This window comes from Corythoichthys intestinalis, chromosome 17, assembly GCF_030265065.1.
Source record: "Corythoichthys intestinalis isolate RoL2023-P3 chromosome 17, ASM3026506v1, whole genome shotgun sequence".
Lineage (NCBI taxonomy): Eukaryota > Metazoa > Chordata > Actinopteri > Syngnathiformes > Syngnathidae > Corythoichthys > Corythoichthys intestinalis.
The window spans coordinates 34,549,908-34,568,224 of record NC_080411.1 but is presented as its reverse complement, the minus strand read 5'-3'; the positions used below and the strand labels follow the sequence as shown (position 1 = coordinate 34,568,224).

At 38.8% G+C, this 18,317-nt stretch overlaps 1 protein-coding gene across 3 annotated transcripts in view; it reads right to left on the bottom strand.

Moving 5' to 3' along the window:
- Window positions 1-3,606: 3,606 nt before the first annotated feature.
- pappaa (pregnancy-associated plasma protein A, pappalysin 1a) overlaps window positions 3,607-18,317 on the bottom strand; it is a 238,175-nt gene continuing 223,464 nt past the window's right edge. For all 3 annotated transcript variants that reach the window (XM_057818700.1, XM_057818698.1, XM_057818699.1), the window contains one exon: window positions 3,607-16,189. In XM_057818700.1, the coding sequence (XP_057674683.1) occupies window positions 16,085-16,189 (105 nt within the window). In that variant the 3' untranslated portion in view covers window positions 3,607-16,084. The remainder of the gene's footprint in view (window positions 16,190-18,317) is intronic.

Here is an 18,317-nt window from a genome sequence, read left to right as displayed (position 1 = left end):
AGAATTGTCTCGATGAGAAGCAAGTCTGATGTGCATCATGGTTTGGTCAAAAGAGCTGTCAGAAGACCTGCGATCAAGGACTGTTGATTTGTATAAAGCTGGCAAAGGATACAAAACCATCTCTAAAAGTCTGGATGTACATCAATCGACAGTCAGAGAAGTTGTCTACAAATGGAGAGAGTTTGGCACTGTTGCTTCTCTTCCAAGGAGTGGCCGTCCACCAAAGATGACGCATAGAGTTCAGCCCAGAATACCCAGAGAGGTAAAAAAGAACCCTAGAGTGTCTGCTAAAAACTTACAGATATCACTGGCACAGTCCAATATCTCTGTGCACACATCAACTTTATGTAAAACGCTACTGTAGCTGAAGCGAAAGATGGAGAAAAATCCCCGGGTGACAGCCGAGGAACTACGACAGGACAAGCCATAGAAAGGTATTCAGGTTTCATCCTGGTCAATAAGACGCACACTGCAAAATGATGGCTTCCATGCAAGAACTCCCTGGTGCGCCCCCTTGCTGACACCAAAGCACAAGAAGTATGCCAAAAACCATGTGGACAAACCAAAAAGATTTTGGGATACTGTTCTCTGGAGTGATGAGACCAAACTGCGACTTTTTGGGCCAATGCATCAAAGGTACGAGTGGAGGAGAAAGAATGATGCCTATAAAGAAAAGAACACCCTATCTACTGTGAAGCAGTAGTGGGGGGTCAGTCATGCTCTGGGTAGGCCTGTCACGATAACAAATTTTAGTGTGCGATAATTTATCTCATAAATCATTGCGATATGCGATATTACTGCCCCCCCCCAATACAGTATATATTAAGAGATTAAGTACACCCATTTAAACGACATAAGAAATCACAACTAAAAACAATAGACCATGCCTCTTAAGTAAAAGACAATATTAATACCACACAGAATAAATAAAATGTGTTTTTCAGGAAAAAAAAAAAAAAAAATACAATTGCAGTTAATTATTTAAGCATTTAGGCAAATGAAAACTTTTCCCCTCATAGCTTCTGCAGTGGTGTTCCATAGGGATGCAACGATACAGTTAAGTCACGGTTCGGTACGATTTTTGATACGGAGGACACGATTTTCGATCCGATTCAATACATTTAATGCTCTGAAAGAAAAAAATATCAACTGTATTTTTTGTTTTGTTTTGTTTTCCAAACGAGCAAAAATTAAATTATCATCATACACAGTAAACATGCATTTTAGTGTATAATATATATGTGCTTACTTCTTACTGATCCGACGACATTTGGTATAAAAGTGCAGAGAACAACCTTTACTGTTCGTAAAGTGAAGCGGGGCACACTGTCGATTGCTACAGCTCTCTTAGCAGTTCGGTTTACTACATGAGCAAGACATTATTTACTATTTGTGGTCCAAATCCACCTGTGTCATGTACTGAATTAACAATATTTGCAGCATTAGCTATAGTCACTGGTATGGAATGATTTGGCCTTCTTAACTTCCATTCAGTCATGGCGGTTTATAATTCATCGATGTAGCATCTGGACTACGTGTCCCATAATCACTCTGGGATCACGTAGCCAATGGCATGGGACATAGCACATCTAGTTTGCTATATCATGATATCTAGTGTGTGCGCGCATTAAAAAGTTAGCAAACGCCACAGGAGTCACGTCTGCTCATTACTGCACAACACCAGCATATGACAATCGACTTTCATAAACAGGACGAGTATGAAGCACAGCGCTCTTAATTTGCCACTCAAATATCCAGTGTTGTGCCAAAAAATAGCCGCCCCGCGTGAAATGTCACCCTGACGGGAGTGCCCACACGTCAATAACACCGGCAAGCCGGAGATGGTCCGCAGTCAATCCGGAGCACTGACGCGGCCGGTATACGTTGAACAATAGGATATAATGGGAACGATTGGCTCCGGCGCTATTTTTTGCCGGACCAGGAACGAAGATGCATTTTGCGCAGTTGGTAACAAAGAATCCGAACTTTTAACAGCATGTCAGCCACACGCGCGCACGCACGTGCACGCGAGGCAATAAATCGCAGCGGAAAAATTACCATCTTCATTTTTACTTATCGTGCGATAAATGGAATTATTGCATATTGCGACAGGCTTAGCTCTGGGGTTATTTTGTTTCTTCAGGGAATCTTCAGCCTGTGCAAATTCAATTCAATACCAGCAGATCTTGGATGCAAATATCATGCAGTCATCGACACACCTGAGGCTTGGGTGAGGATGGACCTTCCAACAGGACAATGATCCTAAGCATACCTCAATATCTACCACATCTTGGTTGCAAAAGAAGTGCTGGAAGATTCTGGAGTGGCCATCACAATCACCAAACTTAAATCCCATTGAGAATCTCTGGTGGTACTTGAAGAAGGCAGTTGCAGCACGCAAGCCCAAGATGTTAATGAACTGTAGGCCTTTGCCCATGAGGAATGGGCAAAAAAACTTGTGTCAGGCTATGCTTCAAGTCTAAAGTATGTTATTGTTGCAAAGGATGTTGTACTAAAGTTATACATACCTAAGGGGTTATATAATTTTGTGAATGACGTAATCACAGAAAGGCCATAAATTGGAATTTTCCCCAAAATATTTTTGTTATTTCAGTTGTATTTGTATATTTGACATGTCATTATTAAATGTGATTATAAACAAGATGAAAATAAATGTCAAACTTGCAAAAACGCATTTACTATAGGGGTTGAATAATTTTGAACACAACTGTAGTGGTTTTGCAATTGAAATTCTTCCCAATAAGTTTTAATTAAAGCAAGTTTATTTGTATAGCACAACTCAACACAGTATACCGTTTTGGCCCGAATATAAGACGGCCCTGATTATAGGACGACCCCCTCTTTTTCAAGACTCAAGTTTGAAAAAAGTCTTTTTGAAAACCAAATTAATTTTTATACAGAAAATAATTACAGTACATCCGAAACAAATGATTATAACAATGTATTTGAGAGAAAAAGCATGTTATTTTGCCTCATTCAAATCTTAATATCTGAACATTTAAATATGTAAACTAAAGTGCAATCACATTCGCAAATTAATGGCTTCTGGTTTTCGAAATATAAATAAACCAATCTATTGTGATAACAAAATTGCAATAACTGCATTAACCATCAAAGTGAAGTCTAACTGTAACTGTAGTCCTGAAACAAATCTGAATAAGGAAAATATTGCAATAAAATAATGCAACTTGTTAAACTTCAGAGTAGCTGAGATCTGTCATGATAGAACATCGCTTCAATGATATCTGGCGCCATCTAGTGTCGTGAATGGGGAGAGTAGCTGAGATCTGTCATGACAGAACATCGCTTCAATGATATCTTGTGCATCTAGCGTCGTGAATGGGTATAATCTCTTGACCGCGAAAATAAGACAACCCCTCTTTTTCAATCTTATTTCAATGCAAAAAGACTGTCTTATATTCGGGCCAATACAGTACATCACATCACACCGCAAATATTTACTAAATATTCCTATGGTCATTTTGAATTAGTTAATTTGTCAGGAGTAGACGTCCAATCAGTTTAGTGGGCTGACAGCCAATGAGTTAAAATGGACAAACACACGCCTCCTCACTTTAACCAGTGTTTTATTTCTACACAATAAATGACAGCAAAAAAAAATCGACATGATATTCATCTTTATGACTCTTCCTTATGAAAATATAGCACAGATGTAACATGTTTTGCCATGTACCAGAGCACCAAAAAATTAAAGAGATAAATGCAACTGTGAAGAAAACAAAGACAGACATCCAAGGAAAACATAAAAAGTCCAACTTTTTGTATATGTGCCGGAAAAAGTGCATACTGTAAAGAAACCAAAGAGCAAAGAAGACATCAGAGGGACGACCAATGGCCTCCTTTACAGTGTTGGTGGAGACCGTTAGGCATATCTGACTCATACAGTCCAAAGTGAGGGCAAAGAACTTACTGTCTGGGTGCCTGAAACAAACATTTATATGCATAACAAAAATAAATCATCAAAACAAAGCAACTGAGTTGCTACTGAGGTTCCATTTCCACCCAGAAGTGATCATTTGGGTTCCATTCATCTGGACGGCAAATAAATATGACTCACTGGATATGATTGACGGTCTAGAAAGCGGACAGTACTTCTACAAAGCCATGATGGACAAATAAATGCTAACTGCGAGTGGGCGTTGCAAAGCATCTTGGGTTATTTTTTTTTCTCTGTGTTTTACTGGCGATACTTTGACACAATATCCAACATCTTTTGTATAATAGGATAAAAACCATCCAAGAGCTACTCCCAAACAGTTAGTACATTGTTTTTGCAAATACAATCATCATATAATACTACTATTTACATCTTAAAATATATTTGTTGAGCAATCAGGTACGAAACATTGCAGTAATACCACTAGATATCCACGTAATATGCAAATACACTTCTTTTTCTATATATATACTTTAAAATAAGAATAAACAAAAGGACACATCACCTTTTTTTGAGGGAGACAAAAAGTGGACTAAGTCTAGAACCAGAGGCCTGTGAGAGGTACTTCATGTGTTACAATACACAAATAAAAATATCTTCATCGAGATGGCACATCAGTATTTTAGGATCTGAGGGGCTTCAAACACTCCCATACTTCTTTGTCTTATAGTTTACCGTATTTTGACATGCATAAAGAAAATCAGGTGTTAAATTTGAAACAAAGTGGCAACTGTTGGTATATATGGAGCGATATCAAAGCCTGTCAGGAAAGCGAGCCGGACTCCAAACATACAGTATTAGTGTATGTGATAAGCCAGGCGCTCGGCCAAAGAGAAGTGTGTTCCTTCAGCCTGCACTTCAAACATCTCTTTAAGCTGCCCAAACTTCCTCTCTCCTTTTTTACGCAGGGCCCCGCTCCACACTGGCCGCCCTGTGCCGCCTTGAGCTGACAGTGACAGATGAGGCAGTGTGTCAAAGGGGTAGGAGGCTGCAGGAGCAGGGGCAATGGGACGGCCGCCCTACTCTCCGAGAAAAAAAAAAAAAAAAAAATCGGATTCATTGGCCCCCGTGGCCTACGTGTCGCTTTGCCACGGGGTCCGGCCCATGTGAGTACACATTTTCACACCTGGCCAAATAGCTGCCCAGGCCAGGAAAAGCAGCCCACCCAATCCCTTACCTTTCTTTCTAACCCTCCTATTTTTTTTTTTTTAATCTGAATCCAAGAACACCCTGCACCACACTCTAAGGAACGGGCTACCTTTAAAAGCACCATTCTGTTATGACAAACTAACTTGATTGAAAATCTAACGTGAACAAAATCAGAATACGACAGGTTAAAACTTGAGGATATTGTTTCAACCTCTAAAAAGTTAACAAGGGAGTCCAATAAAAGTCTCTGATGTCAGATACTATTAAATTACCTCCCCCTCCTCCCCATTGGCAAACATTTTTATTTTAATAGAAATATTTTCCATTCTTTTAATCGGTTATATTTTACATAAGAAGCAGGCAGTGTCTGATGTTTTTTTTTTTCTTTTTCTTTTTTTTACATGTAAGGGTTAAAAAAAAAAAAAGTGTTCCCAGAGCAGAGATGTTGCCAGATTGCAAGAATGATGGACATACAATGTAAAAAAATAACTTACATTGAAATTAAATATAACTTTAAAAAAGCATAACACTCTTAATAAATAGTTCTACTATGTACATCATCGGTATGATAAGCAAAACAGAAAATTATATATATATATATATATATAAAAACATATTAGTGTTGCACCGATACCTTTTTTGGTTCCCGATACAGATCTGACAGCTGGCTGTACCGATACATTTTAATATGTACTTTTTAAAATTTGAAGGTGCAATATGGACTTTTTTACTCGCCACTGCTACTTCTGGCCTAAAGCGTACCTGCCCGTGTTATAAGTCCGTGCATGCTTGTATGAGCACGAACATAAATCAACTACTGTTTGGCCGATCAAATCAGCACCATAGAGGTAAAAACACCAAACGTGATTGTTTACTGTTAGTTGCAAATCAAGTGGGTTAGAAAAGTGTTTTTGCCAAGCGGAGACTAGGCTAAGGGTCGAAGAAACAGCTCAGTTTCTATTGAATGGGGAAAAAAAGGCTTTTTGGGACAGTCTCAGTTAAAAAGTCAGTGTTCTATGTACTTATCAGGGCATTGTTGGAGCATCCATGGAGTAAAAAAGTATTTTAAATTAACACAAAAAATTCTGTGTAGTACCTTTAATACTAAATTACTGCATACTGACTTGAAAGCTATTATGGCTTGGTCAGACACTGCTTTTTTCCCTTTAAACTAATTTCAAATGAGAGCAGAAGGATGGATGATTGGATGTCACAGAATTGACTGTCTATCCATGGACTTCATAATTGTATTGACGGGTCACATCCATCAGCCACTTTGCAACGCCTTCAAGTAGGGGGCTGTCCTACAGTCCGCTTCAGTTATTCACAGTCGGTCGCAGTTAGTCAACACATGCAGGGATCCAACGCCGGATATGGTTGAAAAAGTACGAAAGCTATACCACATACAAACAGGAAGGATTTTCTCAGGAGTGATTTGTTCGAGGATTCAAGGTAATTATTATATTTTTGGCACCAGGCATGCATTTTGAAATGTTGTGAAAAATTATCCATGGGAGAAATTAGCAGCTACAGCATTGGCATTATACTTCGTAATATTTACGTAAAATAACTGCTTTTTTTTGCTTTTAACCAAGAATCAAGAATGTTTTACGTCCATATCTATAAAGAATTCAGGGATTTAAACATTTATTCACCAGCGCTTTCACCGGAAAAGCTCTGTTTACATATGGCGGCTGCCACACTGACTGACAGACTAGAATCACACTTTCACATATTTACGTAAAATAAATGCTAACTGCACGTTTTTTTTGCTTTCAACCAAGAATTGAGACTGTTTTATGCCCGATATATAAAGAAATTCAGGGATTTATGCATTTATTCACATGAATTTTCAACGGAAAAAGCTCTCCGTCTGTGTTTCCACTCGGTCAGCTTTGACGGGGATAGGCCCCCTATGAATCGCCCCCATGTCCTGTCAATACATTATGAATGAAGTCTATGGTCTATGATCTTCTTTCGTTACAACTGTGGGGGTAGCTGGCGACCCTCTTGGCTCAATCTCGGGCAACCAGCGGTTTGAAACTAGATTATGAAAAAAGTACATATTTCGCAGCATTGACCCGTTATTTCTTAGTATTCACCGATGATGTAATGTTAGTCCCGTATCGCTACCGGTACTGGTGCAACATTAATATACATAAGGTATATAAGCAGCAAACATTACAGGCATGAGGTACAGTGAGGGTTCCTGTGATGACGACAGTTTTGAGGTGACGTTCTATCCGTGCGTGGATCGCTCGGTGTCTATTGTTTTAAGGGATACCTTCTCCAAAAAGAAAAGTCATATTCTGTAGCCTTTGGATCCAGGCGTGGAGTTATGATACAGGTCACTGTGAGTCAAAAAAACAAAACGGTCCGTTGAAATGGCAGGAGAGTGGTGGATGTTAAAGCTGTGGTCATCAGCATGAAGAAGTAAGACTCCCCTCCCCCCACTGGTTACAGTTCAAGGTAAAACAGCCATATCCAGAGTAGTAATATTACATTATATAATAAAATAAAGACATGTCTTCTGATAAATGCAATCTTTAAAGAGAACATCTTAATCTGTTAAAAACAAAACATAACAATTGTGATGTATTCATCTATCGTTTCCTTCTCTTATGACGTTTCTCGGCCAGAATATACAGTTTGAAAGATCAAGGCGAAATAAACTAATGTGCAGTTGTACGATCTGATATGTTGAAATCTAAAATGTACAGTGGAACCAAACCAAAATGATCAAACAACTGAGCATGGATTAAATGTTTTGACTGGTCGTGTTTCTTTGGACTTTTTTTTTGTGTGTGTGTGATGCCACAACAGAAGCATAACTGTGATGGCACAAGATCATAACAGTAGCAAATTAAAAGTTATTGTGCAAGCAGTGTGTGGTTTTTTTCTGTGACTGTTTGGTATGGACAATAAAAAAGATGGGGTGGTGTTCAACCTTAGGGTTCCACTGTATATGCCCCAGAGGATATTTGAAACCTTGGTTACACTTTATTTGAATGTCTCATATGACAGTCTTATAAGAATGTCATAATCATCACGTGGCACCTGTCATGAATATAAACGAATAAATGTCAATCAGTAAATTATGTCACTTCCCTGCTAAGAAACCCAACATATGCTGGTTTTATGAACCAATACTAAAAACACAACATATCCAGCAGAACCTTGCTGGATTTGTTGTGGTTTGGTACTGGTCTTGCTGGTAGACAAACATGTATAAGCTTGATTTCCAAGTAGGATTTTAATGCAACATTGGCATTACAGTGGTACCTCTACATATGAAGTTAATTCGTTCCAGGACCTTGTTTGTAAGTCGAAATGGTCGTATGACGAGCAGGATTTTCCCATAAGAATACATTATAATTCCATTAACTCGTTCCACAGCCCGAAAACCTACACTAAAACATTATTAAATACTGCTGGTACTATTGCAAATAGCAATTACACTGAACAAAACCAATAGAATATGAATAAAAATCGGAATAATAATGTTAATAAAAGTAATAATAATGGTAATAACTTTAATATTGTAACAAATCAGGTTCAAATGTGGTGGATGTATTTTGCGTGGTGTATCTGAACGCACCCATAGACTTCATAATGGTATTGACGGGTCAGATCGGTCATGCATTGGGCCTCATCTTCAAGTAGGGGGCCGCCCACATCAAGAGGAGCTATTCACAAACACGCACGCAGCGATCTAATGCCAGATTTCTGTTGAAAAAGTATGAAAGCTCTACCGCATACAAACAGGATTGTCTCACGAGTGATTTTTCGAAGATAAAAGGTAATTATTATATTTTTCGTACCATGCATGCATTTTGAAACGTTGTGAAAAAAATCAACGGGAGAAATTATCTGTTACTGCACTGGCATCATAGTTCACCATATTTACGTAAAATAAACGCTAACTTCATGTTTTTTTTTTTTGTTTTTTTGGTTTTTTTTTGCTTTTAACCAAGAATTGATTGTTGTTTTACGTCCACATCTATAAAGATTTCGGGGATTTAAGCATTTATTCACAAAAATACATAAGGCGGCCGCTAGCTACATTCACTAACAGACTAGCTTTGTACTCCGATATATATACGTAAAATAAATGCTAACTGCAAGGGTTTTTTTTTGCTTTAAACCAAAATTTGCGACTGTTTTACCTCCATATCTATAAAGAATTCGGGGATTTAAGCATTTATTCACAAGAATTTTCACAGGAAAAGCTCTGTTTACATAAGGCGGCCGCTAGCTACATTCACTAACAGACTAGCATTGTACTTCGACATATTTATGTAAAAATCAATGCTAACTGCACTTTTTTTTTTGCTTTTAACCAAGAAACAAGACTGTTTTACGTCCATGTCTATATAGAATTCAGGGATTTAAGCATTTATTCACAAGAATTAAAAAAAAAAAAAAGCACTTTGTGATTCCACTCGGTCAGCTTTGACAGCCTCGCCAACAATGCAGGCCCCCTATTTTTCCACCCCGTGTCCTGTCAATACATTATGAAGTCTATGACTATGGCTGACTTGACAGAGTGACAGAGAACTTTTTACATTCACTTTTCATGTTCTGTTGAAGGCGTCAGCTGCAGCGGACAGTAGGCATGTTGGGTTGTTCTAAAATAAATGATTAATAACCTGACGAAGCTGCCGATTTCTTTGGCAATGTTTACTTATAAAAACTGGTGAACGGAGAAAGACCGCAGATATCGTGGACATTCTATGGCCGTATTGTCGAGCCAGTTCACGGACGCGCACATCACGCTCATATTTTTACATCATTTCCAACTTTGTTTCAATGGTAAGCCTCACCTTTTTCCCCTTTTCACCACCTGCACTAACATTGTTGGAACCCATGTTGATTTCTCTCACATGAAAATCTGCCATGCGTTTGTCTTGCGGGAAAAAAGAAACTGCGGCGCTGTCATAAATCGTCGTATTTAGAGCATGTCGTCGGATGTAGAAACAAATGACGACTCAAATTTTACGTCGGATTTCCAAAAGCTCGTGTGTCGAGGTACCACTGTATTTTTGCATTACGGTTAACACAGTTAATGACATCTGTCACAAGCATTTATTCATGTTCATGACAGGTATTATGTCATGATTTTGGCAATCTTATTACACTCTCATAAAAAACATTGAAATAAAGTTAGCAAAACCTCTATAGCTTCTGGTGTTGCAGCTAGCTAGCTAGCGGTTAGGAACTCGATCTTAAAAATCTTGCGCAGCATGGACACGCTATTTCTTGGTACTCCCCAATTCCGATTATGTCATTTTAGTGCCATATCCGTACCGATACTAGCATCGGTGCAACACTACTAGCTATATTTAATGCTTTTGATTGCAATATGCCAAGCAAGTTTAGGAAAGATTATGGATGATCTCATAGCAACACGTAGAGAGGAAAAGGACCAAAAATCATACACGTTGTCGCAGATCACCATTTGGATATTAGCAGCTTCTGTCCAGTTTTTTTTTTTTTTTTAAAGACATACTTTTTCTTTTCTTACATGGCAACTTAAAAAGTGCAGTAAATCAGGTCATCATTACAAAAACTAATCGAATATAACATTTGGTAAAAATCAAAGACAAGAAAAAGATAAAGTGAAGTCATATTTACACAATATTCATTTGTATTTTTCTTTTTTTTTTTTGGCGGAAATTAATACCTTGTGACTGTGTGTCTTATGTACTATGTGCCGTCAGTCATACATTGCCACTTGCCTGTTGTGTGTATATTCTTGACTAATGAGGATGGCGTGGTGCTATAGCAGCTTGGCAAGAGTCTAATGAGAGGTCATAGTCATGTGACTGAAGCAGCAAAACATGGGCCGATGAGCCAAGCAGCATCACTGTTTTTTACTGTTTGTTTGTTTATGTGTCTGTGCAAAATGGAACGCCAGAAAAGAATCGCAACAAAAACTAGTTTCGACAGACGTCTATACTTTGCATACAAGCCCTCTTTTACATTGTGGTTCAAATTCTAGGTGTTTGGAGCTTCTTGTTAACTCATTGCATGCATTTGACAATTCATTTCAGTTGGGAGGAATGGCTGTGAATACTCATCTTTCAGTATCATTGAAAAATTTAAAGCAGCACTTGGAAACTTTTCAGTTTTGGTTGATTTTAGCAACGCCGGTGGCCAAAAGCGGTAGCGTTTTGCCTTAAAGCGTAAGTTCAGGATTTTTGACATTAGGCTTAATCTTCGAATTAACAGGGGTTTTGTTAGTTGGTGGAGTTGATTTCAACAAATTCTGTTTCGTTTGCAAGTTATCTGTTAGTTTAAGGGCTTCAGAGTGGCTAAGCTAGCGCGAGTCAATGGCACCATTATAGCATGCCAATAAAAAAAGCGATACAGGGCTACGAACAGATCCAACATACTCAAATAAATTCAAAACACAGATCGTTGTTTCAAACCACCCATGCGGCCAAAACAATGTACATCAAACTGCCATAATTCGTTTCATTCAGCAGGACTATTTTTTGGATGTGTAATACGACCCCAATAAAGAGGAGTATTTCGGTCATTCGTTCTCACGCTGCATTCAAGGAAGGTGGGAAGTCAGACTTAACCTGCTTGGAGGGATTTTGCGACCATTTGCGAACTCAAAGCGTTCCAAGCAAACGTAACCAGCAAAGATGGCTAATCGCCACAAGTTTTTTTTTTTTTTTTTGGCCTTCAAAAGAAATTTTGACCTCTAGCAAACCTGACTTTTCATAAGCGATCAAATAGTGGAAGCGTCCTCATGATATTTTTCCAGATCATAGGTTGGAAACTCTGACTTCCCACCTTCCTCGAATGCAGCATCAATCTGTTGCATTAACTGCCGGCTGGCAACATGGCAAAATGTGCATTTAGAGGCTGTGGAAACATACAGAAGAAACGGGCAAAGGAAAGTTTCCACAAATTCCCTATGAAGAACGAGAAAAAATATAAATTGCTCCTTGCTGCTGGCTACGACATAAAAAATCAGCGGTGAAAAACAACCCAATGTGATATCACTCCGCCCTGCTCCTCTGCAGCGTTTCTGGATTACAAATGTTGCTGTTCATACTGCAATTATTGACATGCAATGTAAGTTTTAGTAAGATTATCCCGAAAACATAGCAAACACTATTGATTGCATGGGTCATCGATGATTTTCATGTGTGCATATGTTGTTTTAATTGGCCTGCTATAATGGTGCCATTGACTTGCTCTAGCTTAGCCACTCCGGAGCTCTGAAACTAACAAATAACTTGCAAACGAAACGGAATTTGTTGAAATCAACTCCGCTAACTAACTAACTAACTAACTAACTAACTAACTAACTAACTAACTAACTAACTAACTAACTAACTAACTAACTAACTAACTAACTAACTAACTAACTAACTAACCCCCGGCTAACTCGAAGATTAAGCCCAACGTAAAAAATTCTGAACTTACGCTTTAAGGAAGACTGCGTTTTCCATGAGGACCAGCGCTGTGTTTCCCATGAGGACCAGCGAACACCTGCGTAGTGTCGTAAAATCATGATGGTGGGCTGCAGATGGATTAAACAATTCTGTTTCAAGCGGCTATGTAAAGGATAAAAAGTAATAAGGTAATGAATCCAGTTACGACGGTTAGCCGTGTGGCATAAGGGCAGTTTACATGGCGACTCTGCGACACAAAAACGCAATGACTGAGTAGCGGAATCGCCTCGCGTGCATATGGTGTCGGGGAAGACGGAAGGCGAAGACAAAAAAAATCTCGATCCTGTCTCAAAAGTGGAAAAATTCAATTGCGGGGGATTCAGGGGGGCTTGCTGCGTAAGAATATCAAAAGCTCCCGCGGCAAGAGACCGCGCCGATAACATCAGCACTAGTGCACGTCACATTGGGCGAGTGCAGGGGTGCTATTAAACATTAAAAACAGCAAATAAGGTGGAATGTCGGCTTTAATTTACTGTTTTAATAATATCTTTAAATTAAATATGTTGAATGTTTCATTTTTTTGCCTTTTTGAACAAAAGAAAGATGCCATTGCTTCGAGTGGGCGGGCATATTTTTTTCCGGGCTGAGGAGCTTGTGGGGGTCAAAGTGCATCATTCGCTGTCGCCTTGTAAATTTGCACTGCCCCCTAGGGCCTGGCATGTATACAATATCGTTTTCATGTGGAATTTCGACTTTGTTCGAATGGAGACAGGCCCATATAAATGCAAATTTGAAATTTTTCGTATTCTCGGAGAGTCACCATGTAAACGGCCCCTTAGTGTGGCTAACCCCCCACGCCCCACCCCTAACCCACTCAAACTCGTCAGCACTGACGAGTTTGTTTGGGGGGGGGGTCACGCCAGCGAGTGAAAGCCAGGCCAATGCTTACTCTTGAGTATCCTTTTATTCGTGTAGACTCTCTTGTTTTTTCCTCCTCGGACAAAACTTCTTGTCTTGGTTGCTCTGCAATCTTTGCACAATTTGCGCGAAAGCGTTAGCATCGAATTCTGTCTTTATAATGAATGGGGAAAGGGGGAAATGACGTATGCCGTAAAGCAGTCAGAACATTTTTTTTTTTTTTTGTGTGTGTGGCAGGGTTTCTGCCACCCTTCTCTAAGTTAATTAGTGCTGGTGAAAGCGATACAGACCCCCTTAACATATAAAAGACTAGTTGTCAGTCGACATATCATCACAATTGTTATTAAATATTTTATAAATATTGAAAAGTTACCTAGTGTTGCTTTAAGTGATCAAAAATTTTGTAATCATATTTTATTTTCTATTAATTTTGCTCCACGGACTGGTGAAGGGAAGCATTTTGGTGCCACTACAGATGAACCTTTTAAGTTGAACCATAGATGGTCAGATGTCTCTGCTGCTACTAGCGCCAACAAAGCTTGCCATTCCCTTCATCAGACTTTATCATAAACTCTTGGAATTTTATAGATGGATAGGGTTCTATCTGATGTTGAGTACCCGTACAAAAGAATAATTTTAAAATGATGTATAGCCATTGTTTTGTGTTATGCTCGCGCCGATTAGATGTTTTCAACCAGCACTTAGATTACTTTATGAAGGCTCCGCTCGATGCTTGATGCCATTACAAAAGAACAGTTTAAGGCTAGCCGTGGGTGTTTTGACATATTTAAAGAGGACGGATAGCCACAGTGTGCTATGATAAAGCCTTGCTACGTCAAAGCCCTGAGTTAATCAAATAGCCTATCAGGGGAATTTTTGACAGGACTTAGTACGCTGCAAGCATAGTCAAGGTAAAATAGATTTTAGATTTTTTTAAAAAAGTGTTTTATGGTTTCAGACTGTTTGCGGTGTGTGGCTCCCTCTACAAGCCGCTGCATGCAAGCTGCGGACACACTCGGCGTGTTGATGTTAATTTGGTTAATAGATATATTTTTGATTGATCAAATATGTTTTCTGGAACATGTCTCGATTTATACATGCACACTTGCGGCTTATAGTCAGGTGCGGCGTGTACATGGATTTTCTTTGTTAAATTTTGTGATATTTGGGTTGTTATTTATTCAGGTGTGGCAATTACGGTAGTTTTTCAGTATGAAACTTTCACACTTTTCCAGAACTCTTTTCAGTACGATTGACGATGATAGATATACAATCCATTTGAATTGGGAGGAAAAGAAATGAAATCAAATTCAAAACTGAGGAAAATGCGAAAACCTCTCACTTTAAATGGATTGGACATTGACAACACTAGGCTGAAAAGAGATGATTGGACGCCTATCCCAGTCAATGGCGATTAATGCTTTAACTAACAGAAGAGGCGGGACTTAGTGAAAGGCAGTTCCGCGAAAATCAATTGTATCGACTAGAACAAACAAGTGCACTTAAAAATCCCAGCAAAGGATTTTTCTAAAAAAAATTAAAAAAAAAAAAATTTAAAAACGTGTACATTTACAAATACTCCATCTACTTAAGTCCTTTTTCTTCATGGTTTTCATCCAGCCCTTTCTTATCGTGAGGCAATCATAATGGTTACATTCTAAACGACAGCTGCGATCATTGTACTTTTTTTAGCTTTTAGTTTGAGACTAAAAATGCCCAAAAATCATCTCTGCGCAGAGTTGTTTTCAGTGACATTCCTTAATGGTCGTGGTAAATGTGCAATGTATATTTCTTTGATGTAGCACATTTTACATGAACATGCAAATGTGAGTAATGTGTAGACAAACGCAAATCCATCGTGTAACAGCAGATGCAGTAGCAGAGCCCGCACGGACGTTGTTTTCATTACATGCTTTGAGTTCCTCTCGGAAAAAAAACGGACTTTGCATGGGAATATTGTTTCTGCGGTCGCGGGGTAATTACTTGATAGTTTCTCTGACTATTTGTTTCTTTTGCTCTGGTAAATGTGTGTGGAATGTGTGGAGTGTAAATGAGACTATCGTTCCCCGCCGAGCGAACTGGAACCTCTGATGTGCCGATGAAGAAACACATGACAGAAATTAAAAGAGATACAAAATGTCTGACCACTCGTGCCAAAACCTCACGCCTTCAAAACATGTCTGAGAAACATGTGTCTCCATTTCCTTCATATTTATAATTATTGATCCAGCAACCCCCTTCACTAACCTTGCACATTTGGAATCTCATTGTGTAATTGTCGGGCTTGGGCGGTAATCTAGACGCTAAACAAAAGGCGTGCTACAGTTCCTCAGCTTGCCTTGGATGTCATTTATCATTTCCTTTTAGTTGAGGGATGAAGTTTTCAGTGGCATCTATGGAGTCCCGTCATCATTTGATCTTTTCATAATGTGGATCGAGGCAGAGGGGTCGCGAGGATGGAGAGGTATGCCTGTTAAAGCAGCATGTGCAGGAAACCGGAGGATGAGAATCAGGGGGAGTTGTGGAGGTACCAACTCAGCCACTCTGGGTGTGTTGTTGAAGTAAAGGGTCTTGGGACATTGAACAAAGGCCCCCTCTCTCTCTCACCCTTCCATTTTAGGTTCGGTCACCCCAGTGAAAGGACATTCTCTTCCCGTTTGTTCTCTGTAGCATTTGGATCCCGACAGGAGCACTCATCCCTTATGTTACAGGACATGGGAAATGGAATCACCTAAGAGGGAGATAGAGAGAGAAAAAGTGAATTCACATAAAGTTAACATACCTCTAATAGTGATACTTTTCCATAGCACATTACAGCGATCCCTCGTAACTTCGCGCTTCAAACTTCACTCCTCCAGTCCATCACGGATTTTTTTTTTTTAATTAATAAATACAGATGAGCCATCCCGAGGCGATCACGTAGTCTAACTCTTCATCCTGCTGCTCTTTGTTGCTGAGGGAGTGCACTGGAGTTGCTTATTAAAGCGATGATTGACAGACGATTAATGTTTGATCTGGCCACGAATGTTCGGAAGTTGTAGCTTCAAAGTGCTGCATGCGTCAATCATCGTTTAAGTTGTTAAACAGTTGGTGTGGCAACTCATTGTGTATAAGTTAGTAGCTTGAGTGGATTTGAGTGGACTCATTCAATGAAGCATTTAATAAGAGAAGCATTTTTGTACTTTATTCTTGTTTAAAAATAATTTGGTAGGACAGTAATATGTTTAAAACTTAATTATTACATCTGAAGTGCTTAAAAACCATTTATTTAAAAAAAAAAATATATATATATATATATATATTAGACGGCACCGTGGCAGAATGTTTAGCACGTTCGCCACACAGTTCTGAGATCAAGGGCTCAATCCCAGGCTCCAGCCTTACTGTGTGGAGTTTGCATGTTCTGCCCGAGGCAGTGTTGGTTTTCTACAGGTACTCCGGTTTTCTCCCACATCCCAAAAACATGCAAGGTAGGCTGATCAAACACTCTAAATTGTCCCTAGGTAGGAGTGTGTGTGCGAATGGTTGTTTGTCTCCGTGTGCACTGTGATTGACTGGCAACCGTTTCAGGGTTTACCCTGCCTACTGCCCATAGTTATCTAGGATTGGCTCCAACACCTTCGCGACCCTTGTGAGGATAAGTAGCTCGGGAAACGAATGAATGAATGTTTTATTTTTTATTTTATTATTATTATTTTTTAATACTTTGGGAAACAAACATGTCTTATATATATATATTACTGGTGCACAATAATTATTGGTCCGATAATACAGTATGAACTGTGCTGCCTGGCTGGGAAATCAGTTGACCATTTGCGGGGCATTGCTGCCACCTGCTGGTCAGAAGAATTCACTGCATCTATAATTTGGCCCACAAACTCATTGACTTTACACAGTGCTGTGTCTAGCGTTAGCATTGACAATCGTGAATGCTTTCTGTTACTTATGTTTCCGCCTCGGAAATATATGTCTGTAAGTATTTTTACTATAACATATGGATGTGCAATATATGTTTACTTCGGTGGTGAAGGGTCATATGTACAGAACTTCATAAGTTGTTGTGTTATAGAAGCCAGCCAATGCTTAAGGCTAGTAGCTCAAGCTAGTGTGCTATGCTATACATACATATAATAGTTGTCGTGTAATGTTAGTCCTGTCAGCATGCTTGGTAGGATTTTATACTATGCAGAGAATAAACCTCATACTTTATTGAATATGGGTTCACTCACTGCCGTTTATATTGATTATTTTAAGGCAAGCCATTAATCCTTTTTGTTCTACCATATTTGTGTTATGAGGAATGAGTGATAAACCTTACTATATAATGTTTACAGTGTTAGTTATAAGTTAGTAAGTCATTGAAAGGCCTTTTGGTCATTGATAGGCTTGCTGTCCTAACCTGTCTCCCAGGTTAAGAAAGTTATTTCATGGACCAAGACCACAACAGTCTCCTGTAACACCAAATATTTTTATCTGATGACAAACCACAATACCTGTTGGGTTTATGTTTTAGTTCAGTGCTCATTGTCCAGGAAACACATCTTCAATTACATTGACTAATTGATTGTGATTGACTCAAATTATATTTATTTGAAAAAATAAATATTGGCACTTTATTTGAAGTCAAGACTGTTCTTGTCTTTGTTTTGTTCATTATAATAATGTTCATGTCATTATGGAAATTCTGGTGAGATCAAAGAAAAATCTATGTTGAATCCACCATTATTATTTTTTTAGACCTCCTGGTGTTCAAAAACTCGGGTGAATATACATTTAAAAAATTATATATTTACTATCGGTTATCGATATCGGTATCGGCTTTGAGGAGCAGGAAGTTATCGGTATCGGTTTCAAAAAAT